The sequence below is a fragment of the Silene latifolia genome, chromosome 7, assembly GCF_048544455.1.
Source record: "Silene latifolia isolate original U9 population chromosome 7, ASM4854445v1, whole genome shotgun sequence".
NCBI lineage: Eukaryota > Viridiplantae > Streptophyta > Magnoliopsida > Caryophyllales > Caryophyllaceae > Silene > Silene latifolia.
The window spans coordinates 114,896,017-114,922,735 of NC_133532.1; the positions used below are offsets into that span (position 1 = coordinate 114,896,017).

The 26,719-nt window shown below is 37.6% G+C and overlaps 2 protein-coding genes and 1 long non-coding RNA gene across 4 annotated transcripts; 2 read left to right on the top strand and 1 right to left on the bottom strand.

The window, feature by feature from the left end:
• The first annotated feature begins 4,070 nt into the window (after positions 1-4,070).
• LOC141592602 (uncharacterized) lies at positions 4,071-6,314 on the top strand. 2 transcript variants are annotated; one of them, XR_012521187.1, is made up of 4 exons: positions 4,071-4,279; positions 5,443-5,604; positions 5,839-6,054; positions 6,173-6,314. It is a non-coding gene; the product is annotated as an uncharacterized LOC141592602 (long non-coding RNA). The 2 variants fall into 2 exon arrangements; XR_012521186.1 differs by having other exon boundaries at positions 4,078-4,279; positions 5,839-6,314.
• A 573-nt stretch (positions 6,315-6,887) lies between these two features.
• Positions 6,888-10,157, bottom strand: LOC141590561 (putative disease resistance protein RGA1). The gene has a single exon (XM_074411139.1). The coding sequence runs from the start codon at positions 10,155-10,157 to the stop codon at positions 6,888-6,890; it is 3,270 nt and encodes a 1,089-aa protein (XP_074267240.1).
• Positions 10,158-12,932: 2,775 nt separating this feature from the next.
• On the top strand, positions 12,933-25,876 carry LOC141592603 (uncharacterized). The gene is made up of 16 exons (XM_074413339.1): positions 12,933-13,177; positions 13,271-13,320; positions 15,801-15,861; positions 17,455-17,550; positions 17,640-17,789; positions 18,373-18,504; positions 18,901-19,028; positions 20,233-20,275; positions 21,227-21,310; positions 21,863-21,904; positions 22,157-22,227; positions 22,563-22,616; positions 22,736-22,841; positions 22,952-23,020; positions 23,506-23,649; positions 25,595-25,876. Exons 1-16 carry the CDS (start codon positions 13,001-13,003, stop codon positions 25,691-25,693), a joined length of 1,506 nt encoding a protein of 501 aa, XP_074269440.1. The 5' UTR covers positions 12,933-13,000; the 3' UTR covers positions 25,694-25,876.
• Positions 25,877-26,719: the final 843 nt, after the last annotated feature.

Genomic DNA, 26,719 nt, shown 5'->3' on the forward strand with positions numbered 1-26,719 from the left:
TAACCCTGTCCCATTAATGTGCACATCCCCTCCCGTGGCGGGTTCCACGGAGGGCGAAACTAGGGCGTGAAGTCACTCCCGCAAATGACTCCACTCAGCCGATAACGCATCTCGAGAACCAGAGACAAACAATCACATCCATCAACAACAATCAATCAACAACCGTCACGAAACCAATCAACAAGCACTAATTACAACACAATCACCACACATTATGTAACTAATCGAGTAGGAAACCCTACCCGGAAAGCACAACAATCGACGATCTCACAAAATTGGTGATATCAAAAGCTTCCTCTACGAATCCTCCTCCTAACATACAAACATACAATCACTACCAAGCATAACATACTACAAAATCTCCAATTCCCAGATTAGGGTTTAACCAACTTTAAAGAAACGTTATAAAAATGGTATATAGGTCTTACCCTTGACGCAAGGATCACAACGGTATAAAGAACGATGAAATCCGACCTTCCAAACTCCGGGATTTGCTAACAATGCGATTAAGGTGATGAACGTACTTTGCTTTCTCTCTTGACAGTAAATTAGGTTTTGAAAAGTGTTTAGAACAATGACGGAAAAGATTATATACCCTAATCGCATAATTAACAAAACCCGAGAAATAACTCCCCGTAAACCGGCTACTCGATCGAGTAGCTAAGGTACTCGATCGAGTACCCCCTTACTCGATCGAGTATCATAGTTACTCGATCGAGTACCCAACAGGTCAGAAACTATTTTAAAACGCAACTCACCCTTACTCGACAGAGTAAGGCCTACTCGATAGAGTACCCAGAGACTTATAAATACGGAGTATTACAGGGTTACTTTTGCAAGGTCTAATAAAACCTAATGACCGACCCGAAAAGGATGACCTGAAACCCGAAATTGACCAGAGTTGTAGAAATTCAAATTGTAGTAGAAATCCTATCGGGTTAGGTTTACTAGGAGACAAGTTGGGTCACTCGGGTATGGTCGAAAATAACTTGCTAGCTCTACTAGGAGCCCACCCTACTATTTTTGTCACCTATTTGTGAGTAGACCTGACAAAACTGACCCGACCTAAATGACTAATGAGTCGTTGACCGATCCCAATCCGACGCCCGGACTCAATACCGGAACTTGAGCTGAACCCGAATAACCCGACCTGAATGTTTATTGTACTCTACTAGAAGCCTACCCTACTATTTTTGTCACCTATTTGTGAGTAGACTTGACAAAACTGACCCGACCTAAATGACCGATGATCGATCACAATCCGACACCCGGACTCAATATCCGAACTTGACATGAACCCGAATAACCCGACCAAATGTTTATTGTAGCAAACTAATTATTTTCCACAAATAACTTTAGAATTGCTGATCCGAAAATGAGCCCGAACCTAAAGTGATTCAGTCCGACCCGATCATAACCCTAACCCGCTAATTTTGTATCGGTTTCGTGTCGTGTTATCGGGTCGTTCAATAATTACCGCCTCTAGTCATAATACATGACTATCACGACTTTTATATATTCAGTGTATAAATTTAAGGGTTATTTGACAAGAATAATCCAAACTGTGGATGATCTTCTTATAATAATCTGAACTACATTTAATCTCATAATAAACCGTACTATTAACCTTATCGTCTCATAATGCACTCGGTGACCTATTACCTATTTGTCAGGTCACATTTTTAAGGTACATTATTATACTACCATAAGAGCATCCGCAAAGGTGGGGAGGTGCCTCCCCATATGTCCTCTCTCTCCTTATATGGGGCTCCTCATTGTTGCACAAAGCTCTCCAACATTTGGGGTTCCACTGTTTTTAGAGGAGCTCCCCAAAAAAAAAGTAAGGCAATTTGTGTTATTTTTGGGGAGGTTCCCAAATTTTTGTGTGTGAATTGGGGAACCCCATTGTTGCATAGATGTAATTATGAAATGGGAAGGGTAAATGAAAAAGTTAGTGAAAAATGAGGTGGACGAATAAGAAAAGGAAAGAGAAAATATGGGGAGCCTCACCTTTGCGGATGCTCTAAGTCCCATTTACTTCGTTCCCTAATTGAAGTCTACTTCCCTTCATCCCTAAACTCCTCATCCACCAACCAACCAAACACTCAAAAATCACCACCGTCAGGGTGCTGCCACACACCACCACCAGTCCACCACCAAGTCACCAACACCAACAATACACTCTCATCATACAACCACTAAATCGCTTGACCACCAAAAACTCAACTGACCATAACACCACCTAACTCTTGTCCCACATTACGCCGGAAAACGATAACTTACTATCAAAAGTAGACACCATTAATTTGCCGAAATATCGCTCAAGTCGGTCCTCATTCTCTAAAACACCGGTTATCTCTTTGAAGTCGGTCGCGAATTGCAGTAGCCAAACGATGCCATGACACGTTCCTCATGTTGCTGATTTGGGAAGAAGATCAAGGTAATGAATAATGATTTTGGTGGCGGGTTGGGTAGACGATGGTCGCTGGACTGGAATGGAGATTTGCAGGATCAATTATTTAATTAACGAATTGAATTTGGGGATTACGATTGTATCACTATTCTCTTTCCATATCTATTTGTTGATGGGTTGATTCCAATGGATAGCCATGCCCGAATGCTCATTTTTTAGGGGAAAAAATAGTGGTTTTTTAATGGATTAGGATGTCACATAAACAAAAGAAGAACGAAGGGGAGTTTTCTAAGTTTGGTGATTGATGAAACACCGTCATCAATCACCACACTTGTTAATTATCAAGCACCGCATCAGAGTGGGTGTGGTGTTCGGTGGGAGTGGTGTGGAAGGGGGTGTCTGGTGGGTCGTGGGTCGTGGGGATTGTGCTTGGTCAGGCGCGAAATGAGTGGTGTGGATGATGGACAGAGGCGGATGGTGCGGATTATGATTATTATTAGGGTTAATTGATATGAATACTCTGAACTATGAGGGCGCTTCTCAAAATACTCTATGCTATGTTTTAACTACCAATAAACCCAACAATTACACCTATTCGCTTTGAATATAATTGATGTCTTTTTAACCTGTTATAGCAGGTTATTTTAGCTTTGGGCCCACTCTTCTTATCCCCTTTTAACATACATCATCTTCTTCCTTATCATTCTTCCTTATCAAAATTGAGTGGGACATCCGATTACAAGCCATGATTGAGACAACAAGCTGCTAAATTGTTTCAATTGGCTGAAGAAGACTTGAAAAAGCAAAAATATGAGTCTTTAGATGTTTAATCATGTAGTATCACGCCTCATATTGCCTAGAAATTCGAAAACAATTTCAAGCTTGAGAAACCAGAAAATTTCGTGTCCAATTTACAGCACAATTGAAAATGTCGAACCCATAAATCCGTTCAAATTAAACTCAAACCCCTAAGGATCGTTTGAAATCGAACAATAACTCGAAACAACAAAACCCCGAATTTATGAGAAGAAATAAAATCGATTTGGGGTTTAGGGTTTTCGTGGTGCTCGCCAGGGACAACTGAGGTGGACGTGGCGGTATCGCACCAGTGTGCGACGAGGCGGCGTTTAGGCGGCCTGAGGAGTGGTGTCCTGTGAAAGGGACGGCGGTGAGACGGGTGGCGGTGTGTGTCGTAGCTGGGCACGTAACGTACTGGGAGCCACTGAGCCAGGGAGGAATAAGCGTCGTATCAGTGAGCAACGGGGGCTACGGTGGTCGGAGCTTGGTGATGCGTGATGTATGGAGAAGTGGGTAAGTATAATTTTTGAATCCAACTTTTTTGAACCCAATAAACAGGAGAGGAGAAAGAAAATAGGTAAACAGCGGTTTAAAAAAGGCGACCTCCTTGTTAGGTAGCCGGTTAACATGTTATAAGATAAGCGAATGGGTATAATAGATGGTTTTATTGGTAGTTAAAACATAGTATAGAGTATTTTGAAAAGCACCCTTATAGTTCATAGTATTCGTATCAATTAACCCTTGTTTTTATTATTAATAAATATTATTATTATTATTATTATTATAATTAGTGCCACGTCATTAACATGTCATTTATAACCTGGTATAACAAGTCAAATTCATAGGAGTCTATTTTGAGAAGAGTATATACAAAGTTGGGTTTATTTTAGGTTAAAATGTAGTTCGGATTATTTTGAGAAGATCACTCGTAGGTTGGATTATTCTTGTCAAATAACCCTAAATTTAAAACCCCCGTTCCACCTCTTCATCCCTCGCTGAAACATCATCGCCACGACCATCGGAACCACCCATCGTCGACCAGCTCAACGACGTTCGTCACCATTAACTGTAATTCTCCTCGTATTCTATTCATTTTTTGCAATTAGGGTTTATCTTTCAATAATTTTGATTCTGTTTTAGGTATTTTTTTTCCATCTCTCTCTCTCTCTATCTTTTCTCGTCTCTTTTGGAAGTCAATTCTCGAATTACAGTCACATTCCACAAGTAATTTTGATTCAGATAGAAATATTGTCTATTCTAGTAAAATGATGCTGATAAACTCAATGAGCTAGTGCTCCTCTTTTAAGCTAAGTGTCCTAATTAAGATAAGGAAGTATTTGTGGGTGATCAATAGTAAAATCTGGAACCAGGCAATGATTACATGCCTACTAACAACTCTAGTTGGGCATTGAGGCAAATTTGTAAAGTGAAAGAGCGGTTGAAGTCTGGTTATGTTCAGGTAGCTTGGTAAGTCTGGTTATATATGCAGCAACGTCTACTGACCAAAGACAGGCTGTGTCAGTTTGGCATGAATATAAATCCCTTATGTGACTTATGTCTTGATCAGACTGAGGATCCTGATAATTTATAATTGATAATGTGATGCTAGCTTGATACCCACTGATATTGTCCACTTACAAATGATGTTTGACACCCCTGATTATTGATACCCATGTTGCCGTCATTACTCTGTAAGAATGATAAGTATTTTTTCATCGTTTGGTAAACTACTTGGATAATTGATCAGTATGGTTCTAGATAGATGGCTAAAGTACTTGGACAATTCTACGATAATTGATAAAGTACTTGGATTCTAAACATTTTTTTTTTGGTCTGTAAGCTAGTGTTTATAATTCATATGTTTTTCTACCATAGGGTTTATGAATAATGACGGACAGTCGAAATCCCAAGAGTTACAAGAACTTGTTTTCATGGTTTAAAAATGACTCTTCTCCATCAGTTTTTTTTGGAACTTGTTTTCATGCCGATAATATTGAGACCAATGAGGTGATTGATGAATTTGAATTGAGTGGACCTCTTAGAGTAAAGTTACTGTTGCTTGATACACTCATTACTTTTTATGCAGTTACTTTTTTGAGAGTTGTTGTAGTTGTTGTTTCTTTGTAGTTCTTTGATAATGTGTTTGAGTGTTTCTTTCATACTCAAACAACTTTCGCTTTTGTTATGTTGTTTCTCCTGTTGCTTGATACACTCCTTACTTTTTTGTGCAGTTTCATGCTCAAGATGGAGATAAAAGGAATTATTGATGAGGTTGAGACTCAATTGCATGAGCAAATAGAAAACATGTTTAAAGGTTCCTCATCAAGTCTCGTGGGACTTAATGTTGAAAATAGTTCCCACCGTCACCAAGTCAATGAAGATGTATTTGAAAGGTGAAATGTAAAATCTCTATAATTTCGTTAATTTCCTGACCACCCATAAATCATTCCTCAAACAAGAATCACCCTATGTTATGAGTCTTATGACCGACAACTAGAGATATGCACGTTTGAGTTGAACAAGTAGAACTCAAGATATGAGCATTAGACCTGAAATTCTGAAACTGTGAAAGCATCTCAGATTTGCTTGGCGCAATTATAATTTTGTTTTTCGTTTTTTGTTTACAGGAATTGGTTTTTGTTTACGGATGACCTTCTCAACGAAGTCGGTGCTGGCAAGTCGAAAGTCTATTGCGCAAAAATCAGGCTCCTGCAAAGAAGGGTAAAGGTGCAATGGTTAAAAGCAAAGTGCTTCAAAGAATGGACCATTTCGAGTCCAATATTCTTACACACAGAACACGAAATGCTGCCAAGTAACGACTGATCCAACAATGGATTATTGGAGTAAGTAACTTTTTAAATGCTATTATCCTATTGCTATGGCCTTCTTTTGTTATCGACCTCACCCTAGCTTTTTGGAAACAAAATCAATGGTTTGTGTTTTTTTGTCTAATGATTACAGGGCGTCCGTAATTTTTTAGGAGTGCCTTTATTTCGGACAGTTTCTGTTGTGGCGCTGAGCCTCTCTGATATTAGTAGTGATGTAGTAGTGTACTCTGTAGTCTGAAGAACTCGAGTTGTTTTGGCTGTGGATTATCTGATAAGTTACCGTGTTTCCAGAGTAGGTTAAAAGTTATCTCGGTAATCAGTGACCCGATGACGTCCCGTAGATTTTTTAAACCTCCCAGAGTGTCTTGCCCATCTATACAACATATGACTACTTAGCAGACTCTAAATATGACTACTTAGCAGACTCAGAGTGTCTTGCAGACTACTTAGCAGACTCAGAGTGTCTTGCCCATCTATACAACATCGCTCACTTAACTACCTTTATCTTGCTTTTGAAGGTCAGCTCGTCCCATGAACGGCCTTTGTCTGTCCTAATAAGTGTCATTGTTGTATCATCAATAGCAAATTGGGACCGCATTGCTTCTAATGTTCTCACTGCATTGTTAGCCAGTCCATATCGCCAAGATGTATGAAGTAAGACCTGTGCCTGGGGTTTGATTTTGCGTCTGTCATCACCCCCTTCTCTGCATCTCTCCATGAGTTGAGGACATTCCATGATTTCGAGTTTATCTAATCCCAACAAGCAATTGCGGCCTTGTGGCAATCTAGTCAGATTCGGACAAGCCTCAAGCCTAAGGTGCCTAAGTGAATGCATTTGATCTATCCATTCAGGTAAATCGGTTAAGGCATTGCATCTTGCAATATGAAATTCTTGCACTGTCCCGATCATCTTCAAATCCTCGGGAAAGGTTTTCATTTTTGAGATTCCCCTGAAGATTAAAACCTGAAGTTTTTGACGGAGCCCACGTGAAACCATTGACGTCATCCCAAAAATTGAGCTTGTTGCAGTGTGATATCTCCAACCTTTGAAGTGATTTTAAATCGGGCATACCCTTGGCTACTGATGTTAATTCATCACAATTGTCGATTAAAAGATTTTGAATGTTTTTATCCCAAACTATTGGGAAATTCTGCATCTTCGGGCAGGCCTTGATGTGCAGAGTTGTGAGTTGGGTAAGCTTTTGGAGCAGTCCATATGACAGCACTTTAGAGGATTGGTCATATGAGAAATCAGTTAGTGTTTCATGAACATCTGAAGCATTAGAGGAAGGAGATGATGGAGATGTTGTAGCTTCTACTGTCACTGTGAAAACCTCAAGAAGTTTCTTATTAACATCTTGGAAATCCACTTCGGTAACCTGGTTAAAAACGGGCATTGATGTCAGCTTTGGGCAGTTCCAAATCCTTAACTTTGAGAGCCGAGGTAAGGACGGCAACCCATGTTTCTCCGTCACCTTTGCTCCTTTCCACCATCCCTTCAAGCTGTAGAAACTCTGAAGCGTGAGTTTTTTGAGGGATTGGAACAATAATAGTTGGGTTGGTTTGTTTACAGGATCATAAATATCATCCACCATGTACTCCACCCCTTCCATGTTTCTCAATGTGAGGGATTTCAGGTACTTGAGTTGCCCGAAAGTTGGAAGTTGTTTGCATTCTTTACAGCCTTCTATGCTGACAGTGACTAGATATGGAAGAGAGCGAGGGAGAGTACCCATCTTTGCCCAACTTGGGAAATCCCTCCCTTTATATCCTTCTACGCATAATACTTTCAGACCACTTGGAGGATGGAGGCTCTCCAGAAAAGCTTCATAGTAGTGACAACTGCGGGTATCATCCAGGGTTCCTAGTCTCCATTCGATTTTCAAGTCGGTGAGATTGCACTTGCCCCTTAAGTTGGCTGATGGAGCATTTTTCACTAGTTCCATCCATTGACCTGAGAGTTCAATCTTCAGCCTTCCTCTCAAACTATTGAGGTTCTCTAAAACTCTTATTCCTCCGCTATCCTTATTAGCTTCACTAGGTTGGCACACGACAAACCGGTTGAGACTCTGAAGAGAAACAAGCTTCTCCAATCCCAGGGGCATAAATGTCAAACTGTCACACTCCTCAATCTCCAGACACCTTAACATAGTCAATCTTCCCATACTTCGGGGTAACCTTTTAAGCCGCTGACACAAATTAAGGTTTAGCACTTGAAGGTTGCGTAACTTTGTGATCGACTCAGGAAGTGCCACCAAAGAGTAATTCCTGGAAAGATCAAGAAACCTCAAGTGGATCAAATCACCTACATTGTCAGGCAAGACATCTATGCCACAATCATCCAAGTTTAAGGTCCGCAGTCGTTTAAACTGAGATACAATCATTTGGCAGATTGATCGACTTAGTTTTACCCCACATTGCGAGTCCTTGTGGCACAGCAAGGTGCGAAGTTTTCGTGCGGTAAACAGAGCCTCTGGCAAGCACCCATTGAACTTAACAGAGGCGTGGAGAGTTCTGTTACTAAATTTGGTGTTACCTGAGGCTACAATACATCCTCCTTCAGCTTCATTTTGTGCCAGGTGATGAAACATTTTGCGCATTTTGCAAGTTTTGATTTCATCTAGTGAATCTAATTTTACAATTTGGAAGAAAGACATCCTTAGTAGAATCCAAAATTGTATCTCCCCAATATCCTCTAAGCTGCTACTGCTGCTATCCTCAGGCTTCAAAAACCCTTGGGCCATCCACATCTGAATCAAAGACGGCTTGCTGAATTCATAGTCTCTTGGAAACAAGGAACAGTAGGCAACACAATGTTTCAGATGTGGGTTTAGTTGATCGTAGCTGGGCCTCAACACATTCAGAAAACGCCTCTTTTGATGACTGGTAAACATGTCCATGATGTCCAAGTTTTCATCTCTGAACTGACGCCAATTGTTATTCTGGCTGAACTGATTTGCTGCCAGTCTTAAAATCAAAGGAAATTTTTCGCACCTGCGAACAATTTCTTTTCCAATCTGCTCCTGCTCTTGTTCTTGTTCTTGTTCTTCACTCCCAGAAAAGACGCACCTTTTGAAGAGCAACCAGCCGTCGTCATCAGAAAGGGCTCCTAACGTGTAGATGTTGCTGGCATTTGCAACAGTCAATCCAACATTTAGGTAGCGAGTTGTTATCAAAATTTTACTTCCCGGAGCTCCTGTTGCCAACAGTGCTCTCAAAGAATCCCATACAATTTGATCACTCGTGCTCATATTATCTAGAACAAGCAAATACCTCTTTCCACTAATTTCGTCTGAAAGTTGGTCGCGTGGTGGTTTCAGGGATGGCACAGAACTATCCTTCCCTTCTGTAGCAGACTCAATTATTCTAGTCAAGATATCTGAAAAACTCAACAAATCTGAGACACACGTCCATATTATTTTATGCTCAAAGTGGAGTTTAACCTTATCATCATTGCAAATTGATTGAGCCAAAGTAGTCTTTCCCGATCCAGGCACACCCACAATAGCAATCACAGAGATGCTGCTCATATTAGTAGTAGGCTGGTACAAGGGTGAAGATGGGGGAACTTGCAGCAGTGTGATGATCTCCTCCTTCTCCTTAGCCCTACCAACAAGTCTTACTCCTGGAGGTACTTGCACACAAGTTTGCTTGACTACATTTCTTTCCTCATTGGAACCATGTCTAGGTATCTGGCTTAAGATGTTAACCAAGTTCCGTCGTATCTCAGCGACACGCTTCTCATCGGAAAAAAGGGCAAGACGATAGGCAGGCGAGACGAGAAGATGCACCTTTGTGATCAAATTGTGATCAGCATTAAGACCGAAGGCATTCTGCTGGTATCTGATCCCATCCACCAGATCATCTGCTTCCAAAAGAACGTGCCCCAGCTTTTCCAGCCAATCACGCACCGTAGGGCTGCTTGATTGTTTCTTCTCTGCATGGGAAAGCTTATCTTGATGTGCTCTAACTTCTTTTGCAACCTCTTGCAGCTCTTTTTTCATCGACTTCATTTCACCAAAAACATCAAAACTGGAATCCCATATCCTGGACATTTCAGGCGATTCCAGAGTTTCAAGCAGGTCATTTGCTAAATTGGAAACGATTGCTGCTGCCATTTTTTTTTTCTGATTTCTTTTACTTTTTTTTTTTTGTGGGTCTGCTAAATCTGAAAAGATTGTGCTGAGTTAGGTTGTACCCTGGTTGGATGAGCCCTGCTAGCTGAATATACAATGTTGACTCGTCGACTTTACCTGTGATTTGACGAGCTCAACTCTGTATCTCCACGTGTTCACCTCGTCCGGTTCATACAGTTGTACTTGTATCGTCCGAGGACAACTACAGCAAAGAGAACGACAAAGAAAAGATTAACTTCAATCAATGAAGCACTAGGTATGTGCACATAATTGAAAATAAGGAAGACAACATAGTTGAATCTGTCAACAAATTGAATTTCCAACTCCATTCTGAACAACATATAAATTTACTCCGTATTATTTTCATTCTCTCCAACAAGTTGAACATGATTACTTGGAAGTTGGGACGTTGAACACGTTGGCTAAAATTGATCCACCGTATTATCCGTGGGTCAAGTATGATAGTATTTGTTTATACAAGACAACTAGTTTTAAGCCCGTGCAATTTGCACGGGCATGTTTTATTTTTATTGTGATTTTATTTATTTTTTTAACAAAAATGTTACTACTCTATATATGTTCAATTTATATGATTCAGTAACTCTTTATCAAGCGACCCTACTTTTCGTCAGAAAATTTTGGTCAATATTTTAAGACAGACAAAGAGAAGGAGAAAGACAAATGATGATGATCCGACGACCACTACGCTCCCCCCAAATACGAACCCAACCCGACATGTTGCAAACGATGATGCTTCATCCTTTATGAGTGGCTTTAGTGGTACACAAAATACTCCACGTTTTACAGCGTCACAAAATACTCCGACAATAAGAAAAACCCACAAGAGGATTCGAACACAAGACACTTAGTAAGGAAAGCATCAACTAAACCACTACACCACTAACTTATCCTGTCATATTTCCAATCCTATATATATATAAGGCCCTTTTCACTTCCCGTCATGGATATTAGCAAATACTCCCTCCATACCACACCAATGGTAACATTGAGAATCTTGGCACTATTCATGGTCGTAGGGAATCTTCGATATTATTCTTAATCTATAAGACAAAATATAGTCATGTGAGATCTTGTTTGATTTATCGTCATGAATGCTATAAGAATATCAAATTTTTATAATTTTTACTAATGTGTAACGAAAGATATTCACGTTGTAAAACGTGTCTCGACAAGTGTGAAAAGTCTCAATGTTACCATTGGTGTGGTATGGAGGGAGTATAAATTAAAAAAATAAAATATTAATCAATTTAATTAAAATTTTAAAATAATGTGTATAAAAAAAGACATAACTTATTCATACCCACATAGGCAAAAAAAAAAAAGTACAATGAAAATTAATCATAAAAAAAAATTAATTTAAATTTTAAAATTTTAATAAAAAAAATTAATTTAAACAAATTAAATATTAAAACCAGTGTGTATAAAACAAAACATTAAGCAAAAAAAAAATTACAACGACATTTAGATATAATTTAAAATAAAAAATTTTAATAAAAAAAAGTAAATTTTAAACAAAATTTAAATATAAGACAAAAGAAAAGGTATTATATGAAAAAAACAAAATTTAAATATACACACGAGATTTTCTTGTTGTCCATACCCGCCCATTTAACTTGGGGGGCTAGGCTTGGACCGCCCTCTTAATTTTTCGGGTATAAAATACTTGTCCAAGCCCAAGTAATAAATGGGCTGGATGGGCGGGCCTAATGGGCGGGATGACCCATGAACAACTATAATGTGTATGTATATTAGAGGTATACATAAATATACGAAATATTAAAGGTATACATAAATACTAAAAATAATAAAAGGTACTCCCTCCCAGTCAAAATAAACTTCCCTATTTCCTTTTCCGTCTATTCACAATAACCTCCCTATTTCCTTTTTTAGTAAGTGTTTGTGTGGTCCAAATTTAATTGTATGGTGGGGTAGTGTATTTGTGTGGTTGAAATTTAATTATATGGTGGGGTAGTGTGTTTCCTTAATATTTGTGCCAAAATAAAATGGGAGGTTTATTGTGAATGGGAGGGAGTATTAGTAATAAATAAGAGTTAAATAAAAAATTAGGAAAATAGTTTTTTAATTAATAAAATATATGTGATTACCGAGATACAACTAATATGGGAGTAATTAATGAAGGAATCAAGCTAATTAATGAATAAGTTTAGATTCTTCAAACTTCAAGTGGAGCATTTTTATTGGTGGTGTATGCTGTCCTTTCCCATATAGGGGTGTCTCAGTGATTGGTTGTCCTTTCTATTTTAAAAATGAATTTGATGTACAATATGATCATTTATACTCAATTTATTTCACTTGTCTAGATCTAATAATTGGCCTATTTTTCTTTGAAAAATGAGTTAGAAGGTCCCAATAATAATGGGTACATCACAATTGTATACTTGTATATGAAATGGTAGCGCCGGATCATTATCACAGGTAGGACTTGCTTGGATTGAGGGTAATAGGAGGGGAATGAATAGGGAAGTAATATGTGAGGTGTATTTCCCATGTTTGGTATGCGGGTAATTATTCACCTCCTGGAATTATTACCCTTGTGAAGGGATAATACATTACCCACCCTCCCCACGGGTAATGATTAAGGGAGTAAAAGATCAGTCGAATCATTCTTTCTTATGCCAAACATATCATCAGGAACCCATTACCCTACTAATTAATTTCCCCAGTAATTATCGCCCAATAAAACTTACCCCCTTAATAATTCCATGGATTCCAGACAAGCCCGTAGTAGTAATTAATTAAGCAAGAGTCGTGGACTACTCCAGTACTCTCCTCTTCAAACTCCGATGGTGGAATCAAACGACGCCATTTCCATGGCGACCGCACCACCATCTCGCTCAACGCTCTTACCTCCTAACGTTCCTATGCAACTCCACGCATTGAATCGCGATAAACTCGTCAAATCTCTTCAACAACACCTTTCTCTTAACAATCTTCCTATCCACGGTTTCGTCTTACTTCAGGTTTTTTCGCACTTTCCCTAAATTAATTTTCAAACATGTATTCGTTTATTCGTTCTAATCTTAGGTTTAATGGAGTTTTTTTTCAATTGTTAGGGTGGAGAAGAGAAAACTCGTTATTGCACTGATCATGCCGAACTTTTTCGGTTTGTGTTTCGTTACGTTGATTTATTTTTGGTCATTAGCAATTAATTTCTGCTAGTTTAATTTGGAATTGACGATACTTCCTCTGACTCGACTGATTCTTCATGTTTTTATTCATTTGTGAGGACTGAGGAGTAGTTAATCGAGCATAAAGAATCGGTTGAGTCGGAGGGAATGTAAAGTATGAGGTGATAGAGGTTTAAACGAAGCGAATAATTGGAATTTGGTGGTGGTGGTGGTGGTGGAGAAATGCAGTGGTGAGGAAGTAGTGATTCTGTTTTTGAGGTTATTGCCGTCGATCCTAATGAATCCTAATTATCTGTCATTTTAGCATTTGCTGGGTTCTCGTTTTATTGAATTCGATTATGAAGATATTTTCACTGATTGGTCAATGATAGCATAATACTCTCTCCATCTTATTTTTATTGCCTTACGCTCTATTTTGGGACGATTTAAGTAGTGATGCAGCTCTTACCTAAAATAGGAAGGGGACAACTAATTTGAGAAAAAAATGAAAAGAGAGAAAGGGACAATAAAATTGGGATAGAGGTAGTTAAAATTTAGTATCGCGTAATGGTTTGTTTGATTGGGAAAGATTAGCTACATGATTTGAAATTTGATTCATTATGACATCATGTTAAGTTTCGGTACTAGGTTGATGTATGTTTTTGAAACGGTCAAAATTGAATCAATTTCGCCTAGAAGTATTTATAAGTAACTGTTTTCGTGATAAAAGAATAGTTAGTACCATCAAACTGAAAAGTTTAACATATACTTGGGTTACGTTTTTGCATTTGTGACTTGTATCTCAACCTATCCTTGAGCTTGATGTAACATTAGAAGTAATCTCTCATCACGTTCAGCGCACGATTCTTTTCCATAAACCTTTGATCATTGTTCTTTACCACCTTCAAATCCTTGTATACATGGTGTTTACTCTTTCTAGTCCTTGAACTAGTATACTCCCTTTGTCCCAGTCAATCGTTTACACTTTCCTTTTTTTGGGTGTTTCAATCAATAGTTTACACTTTCCTTTTTTTGGGTATGTTTTACTCTTTATCTTTTAATAATATTTAAAGCAATTCTCCTCTCTTTGTACCTTGGTTTTTGTGTATAAAGTATATGTAAACATTTCATTGAGACGGACAGAGTATTATATAAGCTGTACAAGAGTAAAGTTTTCTTGAGAATAAACTTACAAGTTCTGTGAATTTTTTTTTTTCAAATATTCAGGAACTGTATCAAATACTGTGTAAATTCCTTCTTCATTGCCTAGTGACAACAACCACTCCCACTTAACCTACAACGATGCTCTCTTCATTGCCCTGTTGAGACCGTCCAACTCATGTATTTTTGTATGTAATTAAACACATTTAGGATTTATGGTCCGAGTTTGGGGAGGTTTTTGTGGTAAGTTGTGAGAAGGGGTGATGTTATGGTGATTTCAGGTCATTGGAAAGGTAATGGCCGTTGTCATTGTGATGTGGGGGTCATTACATAGGGGATGAGGATTGCATAGGCGTGATGATTGTGGTTATGGGTGAGGGGTGTTTATTTGGTGGTGATATTGGGGTGTTTATTTTATGGTGAGTAGAGTTTTATTTGAGGATAAATGAATCAAACCAGGGATTACTTTTTTTGTAAGGTTCATTGAATTAATATTCACAAATTTTCTATTTTAGCTCAAAGCATTCTTGTAGCCACTTGATGATGTTGAAATTTTTGTTGTTGAGTTGTCTGTGTTGAGGGTGAATAAGAACTTCAATGGGGAGAAATTTGCGAGTGCATGAGGACTTCAGAAAATCAGAGGCTCTCAACCTCATGAAGTCTTGTATTATTGACTATATTTGGAATTGTTGGTATTCCTCCTGAGCTTGACATAACCTGGGGCGTCTAAGGTGTGCCTTATTATGCGTTAGGCTCAAATAGCAAGACACACCACTGTAATTTTCATATTTTTCTTTTCAAATTCATTATTATGCATTTTCCTTACCCTCATGTGCTTATTGTGAAGTACTGAAGTCACTATAACAACATTAACAAACCCTTACCCCCCCCCCACCCACCCCCAAAAACAATTTAGGGTTGTCGAGCATGGGCTGTCATAATGAGCCATTTGTAGGAGTACTAAAAGGGCTGAAAGGAAGATAGAACAGTAACACAAGAAAAACAAAGGGAGTGAGAAAATGCTAAAGAGATGAAGGAGATCATAGAAGTAAAATGGAGTGAGACACAGAGAAGCAAGAGTCAGGAAGACAGAAAAGAACCAAAAGGATGTAAAGAATAGGAAAACAGGAGAAAGAATACTCGAAAAAGTAAAAGAATACTATCTCTTACTTATCCAAAAAATTGAAAAAGTGAATTGAAACCTATGAAGTGTAATAAGCTGAACAATTTATCTGAAAGTTGATATATACTACGTAATTTCTTATGATGCTGGTTGAGATATTAAACCGTTCTCTGCTCCTTACATTTTTACTAGGCAAGAGAGTTATTTTGCTTACTTGTTCGGAGTGAGGGAGCCAGACTTCTATGGAGCTATTGTAAGTTTCTTACCTTGTCTCACTCTATATGTTTTACTCTTTTAATATCTCTTTTACTCTTATCTTAGTTGCATTGTGTAGATGTATACTTTCAATTATGACACTCGGCCATCTCTGTAAGACTGTATCTTCGTTGAATCACCTCAGTTAACAGAGTCAGTTTCCTTGAAAATTCAAGGCATGTTGACGTCTAAGTTCTAACATTAATTACCTATAACATGTTTTCTTTAATAAAAAGTAATTTATGTGTTTTGAACCTTTGGTTGGCTAAAAACCTGCTTACTCTGGTTGTATGATCAAATATTCTATTCGGTATTCATTTTTGTGGATTTAGATACTCTATGTTCTAACTTTTCTCATATACTAGGGTTAAATTTATATTGGCATTATAAAAAGAGTTAGCTATATTAATATTGTTATAATTGTTCTTTTATTCAAGCTGATCGGACATATGGGAGTTGTATTAAGGATGTATGGTATGGATCATGGTCATGGATCAAACCTGCGGTAATCTTAGTTTGAAAATGCGCAAGGCGCACCGAGGCGCTAAGGGGCCTAGGCGCAAAGCGCAAGGCGAAGGCGCGCGCCTTTTGGACGCAAGGCGCCCTATTTTTTATAACAAATTTGTAATTTCCAAATAAAATTTTGGGCAACAATAGCCTTTTTGTAAGTTTTCAAGTTGATTAACATGTCAAAGAGTAAAGTTAGCAATAATGGGGAAAAGAAATAGTGAGTCTTGTCTAAAAGATATGGATAGTGCGTACTAGTTAGCCTTGTTAGGTGAGTCTTGTCTAAAAGGCGCACCTAAATTGCACCGATGTGTTTTGGCTAGTGCCTCATCCAAGGCGCGCCTTAGGCGCACTCAAGGCACGCTTTTTTAAACTAAGGTGGTAATGGTGTCATAGTATCGTAGTTGTCAAGGTCATCGCGGACTTGGTTGCAGTTATTGTGGCCATTTTTGTGAAAAAATGTTCTATTGCTATTTTTATTAGATTTCTTCAATTTTCTGACATCCTAATTACTGAAATAATTATTTTGGCCAATAAACTTACAAGTTATAACTCAATGAACAAACACAGTGTCACATACACCGTTTCTGCTCACATATTCTGTCAAAAAGAGTGCTGTTATCTTTAAAATTTGGTCAAGAGGGTGCTATTATCAAAAAATGTTTGGCCGGAAATAGTACACTTGTAAAAAAAAAAATACTTATTGGTCTTTTATACTGCTGAGCTATTATTTTTATTTTGAGAGTCAGATGTTCTCAGTTTGTCAGGTCAAGTTCAGGCATGGGCGAAACCGACGAAGCTGAGTGCGTAGGACTCTCTATGACAGAAAATTTATTGCTTATTTCAAGGTAGCTTCCCAAAATTAGCCTCGACACACTGAGAATTTTCAGTGTGCTTTAATATAAAGGAAACCGAATTGTCAGTGTGCCTTAATATAGAGGAAAGATTGTGTTACTTTGACCCTTTACCATGCCCAAGGCTTCCGCCTTTGAGGCACTTTAGTGATTGTGGTAGTGATTTTGTTGCTCTTTTAATGCGTTTTTGTTTCTTTGGTGTTGACTATTTCGGACATTTTTGGTGGAAGGATGTTACGACTGGGAATTCAATCTTGTTTGCTCCACGATTGCCTGCTGAATATGCTGTCTGGCTAGGGGAGATCAAACCACTGTCCTTTATTAAGGTAACACGAAGAGCAAACTATTTTTGCATTTAGTAACCCATCAACAGATTCATGCATTTCTTTGTTGACTCTTCTATTGTCTTTTCCAGGATAGGTATATGGTAACATTGACATACTATGTAGATGAGATGGTAGAGGTTCTTCAAAATCTCTGCAACAAACAAAGAAAATCTCCGTTGTTTCTGTTGCAAGGGCTTAACACTGATAGTGGCAATTTATCTAAACCAGCAGCATTTGAGGTGGAACTTTGATTTTTTCCTAGCTTTTTTATGATTACTTTATTTGAGTAAGGCCACATGGCCAATACCTTTTTTTTTTCTTTTCTTTTTTTCTGATTTATCAAGTAGACTAGTTTATGTAAAAGTTGGTTTTGTTCCCTCTCTCCTATATTAGCACACAGAACTCATTTGCTCTTCAGGGCCTCTTGCTCTGCACAATCTTCCACTTTGTGGCAGCGCTATATTAACAAGTGTAATTCTGTGCTCTGTAGAATGACGTGCTAGTAGATTACTGGCCCTTCTAATGTTAAGAGAGATATTTGTGTTAGAATAATAATGAGCCAGAGCAAAGTGCTAGAAACAAGGTTTCCTAACTTCTAATTTTTTGCAGATCTAAATCTTATCTCGTTCTCTGATTTGAATAGCTGTAGTGTAGGTCAAACACCAAACACGCTTTATTTTTTCTTATCTGATAATTGATAATCATTCTTTCCTTTTTCTTTTTTTTGCTTTGGCAGTTTTCATTCTTAATACTTATGTCTTGTTTAGCGCTATCACTTGTGCAAGTTAGCTACTGATTAGTATGTTGTTTCATCATGATTAGGGGATGGAGAATTTTGAAATCGATCTCAGTACATTACATCCTATATTAACTGAATGCCGTGTTTTAAAGTCAAAGATGGAGCTTGCTCTCATCCAATATGCAAATGATATAAGTTCTGAAGCTCATGTCGAGGTATGTTTGTCAAATAGTGCAACGTGCTTGTTCTCATTGTATCAGGATGCTTTTTCTTCCAATGATATAGTCTTGTAGAGGTGTGAACATACAAAATTAACATTGAATTTTAAAAGGGAAACTAATAGAATAACATGAATTGGAAAGTGCAGAGGCTTAGTCTAGTTGCTACGTAGTCTGCATTCAAGTTTTACAATTCACTGATTCGATTTCCCTTTTCTTCATTCTGACCCTATTTGATTGTTTCTCGCTTTAAAGTTGTGAATTTTGATGTCTTTAAACTGGAAACTTTAGTAGTGTACAAAAATTCTGTTTTTTGCCTTTTCTGGATTCTTCTACTGGACAAGAATCCTTCCTTTGTGTTGCTTGTTAATTATATGAAATTGTTGCAAGCAGGTCATGAGAAATACAAAAGTGGGGATGAAAGAATATCAGTTGGAAAGTATGTTTCTCCATCATACCTATATGTATGGTGGTTGTAGACACTGCTCTTACACATGCATTTGTGCAACAGGTGAAAATAGGTATGGTTTCCCTTCATGATGTTGTTAATTATTTTTTTATTCTTTTGGCCTGCTATGGATTAAATCAAAATGGCTCACTAAAGTGGTTGTGCTTCTTGCTCTTGTGAAGTAGCGGTCCTTTGATGCAGTTTCTTGACACAATTTTCATCCTGGGTTGTTCGGAAATAGCCTCTTTGTGTTGTTAACACAAGGGCAAGGCTGCGTACATCCGACCCCTCCTTACCCAGCAATTTGCGGGAGCCATTGAGGCACTGGGATAATGTTGTTGTTGTTGTTTTGCCTGCTGTTGAATAGAATGATAATTCTAAGATCTAAGTACCTAATAATATCCTTTTTGCAAAGTTGGTTGATGTTTAGTTGTAACTTTAGAAAACTGTGAGTTGATCCTGAGATGTAAATAACTCAAGGGAACTCAATTTGTCCCTGAAGTAATGGATTTTGTCAAGAACATTGGATGTGTCTATTTTCAGTAGTAGATGTTTTCAGCAATGAAAAATGAGGTCCGAGTAATTACCAAATAAGGCGTTGTTATGCAGTTGTGCCAGGTTAGCTATCTTTTGGTGCATTTTATTGGAGTAGAATTGTCGGTCTTCTTCATGAAAAGACACTTCAGGTTATTATTGAGGGAAAAAAAGTTGTTTTCTAGCTCCTGGACCAAATGGCTTTTATTCATTGCAATTGGGATTTTTTTTGTAGTAGTTCCCAGCTGAGAACCCCTTCTCTTCTACTGCTGTTTTCCTTTAATAATGTTTACTGTTCCTTTTTAGAAGATATAACTGGGGATGCAACCAAACCTCTTCTATCAACAACCCACCTATTGGAAAAATTATATAGAAAGTGGAGATCATATATTCATACTCTTGATCTTATATCTTAAGTGCGGAGCCAAAATTGTGGATTGAGGCGAAAATGTAATTATAGGGGTTGCTGAAGCCAAATTGTAATATTGTTGAGGTGAAGTAGCGAAAATAGTAAAATACCAAAAAAAGGGCACCTATGAGGTATCAAATTCGTATTCCCTCACACCTCTTTAACTTGCCGAAAGCTTCCTCCATACTGCCAATCTTTTCGCTAGTTTTATGGAAAAAATTATTATTTGCTACTGTTGTACCTTCCTTGCCGCGGCAGCTGCCTCTGCTGCTCTAATCAAGTACACGTGGCCTTGTAAGGTGTACTCAGAGATTATTGGTTTATTCTTGTGCAGTTCTGTTCTTCATTATGGCCATGCAGCTGCTCCGAATGAAAGGGTATGTTTCTGAACAACTCATCTATTTAAAATAAAGATAGAAGATAGATAACAATGTCTGAACGAGTCCATTCTACATTTCTACTTAGAGCCTGTCACACTTGGTGGGTTGTTCCTTCAATAACTGTGTTTAGCATGTAAGCTTCTTATCTAAAAATGGGACTGCATGATGATTTCGAGAAGCTAATAGTTATAGTAGATGAATAATAAGAAACACAAAGAAAATAAGCTAATAGTTCTACTAGATGAATAATAAGGAGCGCGGGTCACCCTCAAAGCATGCAATGGCATGAATTGCTAGGTCCCGGGTTTGACTCCCTGCATGAACAGTATGCGGTTATTGCAAGGGGACCTTTGGGGTCTGTTAAAAGAGAGTGCTGGCTTACCGTGTTGTCGCGTATCTCTCGGGGTTTGGTCTCTCAAAGGTGTATCGCCCTAGGCTGCTAAAGAGAGATGTTCCTCGTTACCAAAAAAAGAAAATATGCAAATTGATTGAAATCTGGAAACTTTGAAGAATGAAAAACCAATATAGGCCAGTTAAATAGAAACTTCCTACGTTGACAGCCTCTACAAACGTCGCACAACATCCTTCTACCTCCTCCTGGACTTATAGATATCTGGGATACACGCTTAACAGAGAAACTTCAGTTTTGGCTGGCCTATGGACCTTGAGCGGTGAGAAGTAAGATCTTTTTTTGTTATTTTATTTAACTTTGTTAAGTGTGAACGGTTGTTATGTACTCATCCGTTAGGGGGAAGAATGAAACATGCACAAGTTCAATCGATAGACTAAGGTTGTCCACATTTTAAATGATGACAACATGTTCAACTCACTGTTTCAGTGTTTTGTTTCTGTTTCCTGGTGTTGGTTGTTAATTATTAGTATATTTGTCGTGAAAAATGGGTTTTAAGTTTATAGTTATTGTGTCATATATCCTCTACCTGTATGCAGACTTTCAAGGATGGAGATATGGCATTGTTAGATATGGGGGCTGAGTATCATTTTTATGGTTCCGATATAACTTGTTCATTTCCGGTAAGTAGCCTTGTCTAAATGTGTTATCTCATAAGTTGTTGTCAGCTTTGTTGGTATGCACAAGGACCGATGTTTGTTTTCTACTATTTGATGCTTTTTTTTTTCTTCTTTTTTTTTGGTGTGGAGGGTACATGATTGTTGGCGTGTGGGTTGCTAAGTGTTCTTTGCAATGTTGCTTCTTTATGTTTCCAATTTTCTACAAAACTCTGCTTATGGTCTTTTGGGCATATGAGTATGACATGCCTCATTGATTAATGTTTGGACAAGCCTATCATCCTGGTTGTTTTTGTGGTCTAACTATTACAATGAGGATAAGTCATTTAGCTTCTTTTTTGTATAACTTATAATTTAACATGGTCAGGTTGTGGTACAATTAAGAGCTAGGTTGGAAATATGTGATTGGGATTTTGGGGCAAATATTCTTAATTGTAGGTTACAAAATCGTTGGCAAAGGGTTGCTGTTCTGGTGCTAGTCTCATAGCATAGTCGTTTATGTACTACGATCAGCTTAAGAAGCTACCATCTGACTAATTTTTTTTTTTGTTTTTTCAGGTAAATGGAAAATTTACTGATGATCAGTGTCTTGTTTACAATGTAAGTATGCTTCGGAATTTGTTCATTAACTTTTGGGAAAAGGTCACTTTTTAATAGAAATTGTTTTTTCCCCTGGTCAAATCTCGAGTTTCAGTTCTTTCTTTAATTTAGGTCAAATTACAGCATATATATTTAAAAGGTTCATTTAATTATTTAAGGTGGTTAAACCAAAATCCAAATACTATGATAAATCGAGAAAACAACTGAACTTAATATTGGGCAAAGCTTAAACCCTTCTTTTCCTCCTTGCAGGCTGTTCTTGATGCTCATGATTCTGTCATTGCTGCAATGAAACCTGGTGTTAGCTGGATAAATATGCATTTGTAAGACTTGCAGGACTATCTTTTTTGGAATCATCTGGTTTGGTTTACATTTATAAAAAAATCGTTAACACTGGGCTTATTTTACTAGTTTACTAATCTTTTTTGCATAACTGGTATTTTGTTCGGCAATGTGAATCTATTTTGTGCTTCATTTGCCTTATTTGCTGCTTTTTTAGATACTTGATTGTGCCTTTATGTTTTGTGCAAGTTTTTTTTGTTTGTTTGAGGCAATGCAAACCTATTTACTTTATGTGATTTCATTTTTCTTTTTAATTGCGTTTTAGACACTTGCTTGCACCTTTCTTGAATAATGAGTGTGTTCATTGTGGTTGCAGGCTTGCCGAGAAAGTGATACTGGAGGCGCTAAAGGCTGGATCTATTCTCATAGGGTAATACACTTGACTGGTTCCTCCTAATTTCAAGCTATTAGGGAAAAAAAATTGCTGCTTCTTTTTGCCAATTATTCTAATTGTGGTTTCTCATTTGGCACTTGGCTTCTTCCCATTAGTAATATTGAAGATATGATGACACAACGATTGGGTGCCATTTTTATGCCTCACGGTCTTGGTCACTTGCTTGGCATTGACACTCATGATCCTGGAGGCTATCTTAAGGTCCTGAGTTTATTTTTTTTAAATCTTATGTAGGAATGTAGGATTATTTTTTGTAATTCTTGATGCTTCGTCTAGAAGCTTATCATACTATCATTTGACCATTTTTTTAGGGATTGGAGCGACCAAAAGAGCCTGGATTGAAGTCTCTACGTACAGTTCGACAACTAGAAGAAGACATGGTTAGTATATCTTTATCGGTGTAAATGGAGCCATAACAGTAGTTCCAATGATGGATGAGTTGTAGCAGCACGCGTGTAATAATGTTTATTGATTTTGTTTGCTTGTCACCTATGCTTTTTGTAAACATATTCCCAGAAATATGCATGACCTGCTGGTATGTTGGTCAAATATAAACCCATTGAGTTGTCGCTGTATGTTTGGTTGTCGCTGTATGTTCTGTGAATTCTCCACGCCCTTTTGTGTACATCTGATGCCTCTAACTGTCAATATATGTAGTATAGGATGTTGCTGTCACTTTGTAAAAACCCAACAGAAATATTTCGTCCATTTCATTTATCACTTTGGTGGTCAAACGATGTCAATTTTGACCGATATCTTCTCTCAATATTCAAATGGCAACCTACAATATTTTTAAGATGATACTATAATAGTTACGATGGATTATAAAGTACATATCCAATTTTACATCGTATCTCTGTTTCAGGTTATTACGGTCGAACCTGGATGCTATTTCATCAATGCTTTGTTAATTCCAGCTATGCAAAGTTCAGTCACTGCTAAATTCTTCAATCGTGATGCCATCAGTAGATTCGAGGGCTTTGGTGGAGTACGTATAGAAAGTGATGTGGTACTGTTTCTCTCTCTCTCTTTATATTACTCGTAATTGTAATCATTAGTCGGTAAGTTTTACACTATTTTAGTCTAGGTGGGGAAAATATTCAAGCGGTCCCAAATTATTACGCTCACATTCAAAGAGATGTCAAACTAACTTTGATGTGGAATAAAATGACTATGAGTTGCAGAGATTTAGTTAATGGAATATATAAATAAAAGAGTAAATTATCAATTACACCCACGCTTAAACCACTTTTTTAAACTAACTCCCACGCCAAATTTTTTTAATAATTTACCCCCAAATTATTTGCTCAGGTTACATTTTGCACCCAATACCATTTTCAGGCCAATTTTCCGTCAAAATTCAATTTTTTTGTTTAAATATGACGATTTTGCCCTTGTTCTTTTATTAAGTAGGTTGTTTCCCCTCTTTCCCATCTCTTTCATTCTCTTCTATAGCTCCGTCTGAAATCCCCCAAACCGATGTCAACAAACCCATTTGTTCAATTTAGTGCTACCTCACTGTCTTGTCTTCTATTTGAGAGTGGCAATACCTTCTTCCATAAACAATGACCGCACAACAAAAGCAGTCATACAGACATGAGGTCTTACATTCAGAGGAGTTCTTGCCGGGTCATTTTTCTTTTCGGATGGGTCAATTTATTGGCTCGTCTGAAAATGTTGTTGGTAAAACAGGTAAAGGTAAAGGTAAAGGAACGAGGTCTGCAAAGGGAGGAAATAGGTTCTTTAAAAGCATCAGTTTGGGTTTCAAAACTCCTTGTCAATCAAGTGTTACAGTAAAATTGGTTGTATTTTATCAATATCATGATTAATTGTTCTTTAATGAATGGTTCAATTAGGGTTTCGAATGGTTCTTCATCTTCATCAATTGCTTGATTATGACGGAAATTTGGGGGAAATGTTTGAGGGAAATTTTGGGGGGAAATTAGGTGAAAAACCCCATAAAATGAGGGGGAAAGAAGACAAGAATAATGCTAAAATGAGGTTTATGGTATAATCAACTTTGATTAGAGAAAGTTGTATAGAGAAAGAGAAAGCAAGAAGCATGAAGTTGTTTGGAAATGATGAATTGGTGGTATACAAAGTTGTATAGAGAAAGAGAAAGCAAGATGCGGGGGTAAAATTGTCCATTTTCTATTTTTTTTGCCTGAAAATGGTGTTGGGTGCAAAATGTAACCTGAGCAAATAATTTGGGGGTAAATTATTAAAAAAAATTGACGTGGGAGTTAATTTAAAAAAGTGTATTAAGCGTGGGTGTAATTGATAATTTACTCTAAATAAAATGACAATATAAGTTGCGCTGAATTGGTTGAAGATAAAGAAGAGATCTAAAAGAATTATATAGGGGAGTAATGTATCGGGGGGATTAAAAAATTTAAGGGCTTTCTTAATTAACAAAGCTTCTAAATTTTTCTTGACATGAACAAAAATCTGAAGAATATTTTCGCATTAGGTGTAAGGTTAGCTTTTTATTGGAACTCGCTAGGCATTGAATTATCTTTGTAAAGTTTTGGATTCTATGGACATGGTTGTTCACGTAAAATAAGGCAACTTACAACCTAATATCCCTCTTATTTCTCTGGACCTTGAATTTGCGTCGTACGCAAATACAATAATACGAATTCTCATTTGTGACGGGCATATCTGTCGCAAGCTTGCGACGGGTCAAGTACTACCCATGTGTGGTAGATAAGACAAAAACAGAGTGCCTAGGGAGTAGCAATCTGTTTTGTCTTATCTATCCACATTGATAGTATTTGACCCGTCGCAAGTACAATAAATCGAGCTGAACCAATGGAGTACTAACTTTGTCGCTGGTTTGTTAATTTTCATAGGTCGATCTCACTAGTCACTACTCCAAAGGCCCAAAAAGTATAACTTTACTTCTTTTAGCTCTTGTCAAAATTCTGACACTTTCTTCTCCTTGTACTGTGTAGGTTGTAACTGCAGATGGTTGCAAGAACATGACCAATGTTCCTCGAAAAACATCGGAGATTGAAGCAGTCATGGCCGGGGGTAAATGGCCATCACATTAGCCGATTCCATCTATAATTAGACTAAAAATTCGAGCTATGGTTATGACTTTATGATTTGATTATTTATACAAATATATATTTCAGTTAGAAATACTGTGTTTTAAAATTGTACTTGTGAAACTGTTGACATTTTCTTAACGGTTTATTATATTTCTAAATAAACACTGATTCTTCTAACTATAATGCTCTGTTCTTTTGGACTTAATCAGTTCTTATAAGTTAAGTTCTTTAGATCAGTTTAGCTTAGTTCAGTTCAAAAGAACAAAGCCTATTTCATTGAATTGTAATATTGGTGGATTATATGTGAGGGTTGAGGAGTATTTTAGTGAAACGTAGCAATTTGACGGAATAGGAGGGGAAAATAAAGAGCTGGAAAAGAAATGAATACATTCACGGGGTCTTCAATGGAACCCAATCTGTCAACAATGTGTTTGTTTTTTTCTTTATCAAAAAACTTGTATAGGAACCATCAACATATTTCAACACAATTAAACCTAATTAGTGAGATATCAATTGCCATCGGAGTAAAGGTTGATGCAAGTTGGGAAAGAAATCTTGAAGCAGCTTGTGGTTGGGTGGCTTATGATAGATGGGGGGTGGAGATCCATAGGGGAAAAAGGAAGTGGAAAGCGGAGTCAGCGATACAGGCGGAAGCTCTAGGATTAAGGGAGGTCTGTGCTTGGGCGAGAGATAGGGGCAAGCTTCACCTGGAGGTTATAACGGACTGCTTAAGGCTGGTAAATTAGATAGCAGGTCTTGAGAAGGAAAGCCATAGTGTCAGAGGAGTACTCGGAGACCTTAAAAATATCTGGGTTTACTTTCATTGTGTAAGTATTAGTTTTATACCTAGGCATCTTAATAACATTGCGCATGGTCGGGCTCGCCAGGCCATGAAAATGTAGACCTTCTTTTACTGTTGCCAAAAAAAAAAAAAAAAAAAAAAAAAAGTTGCCATCGGATTCCGAAACGTATGAAGTATCCCGTGCATTTTTCTATATATTGACATTATGAATTTATGCCTTCTGG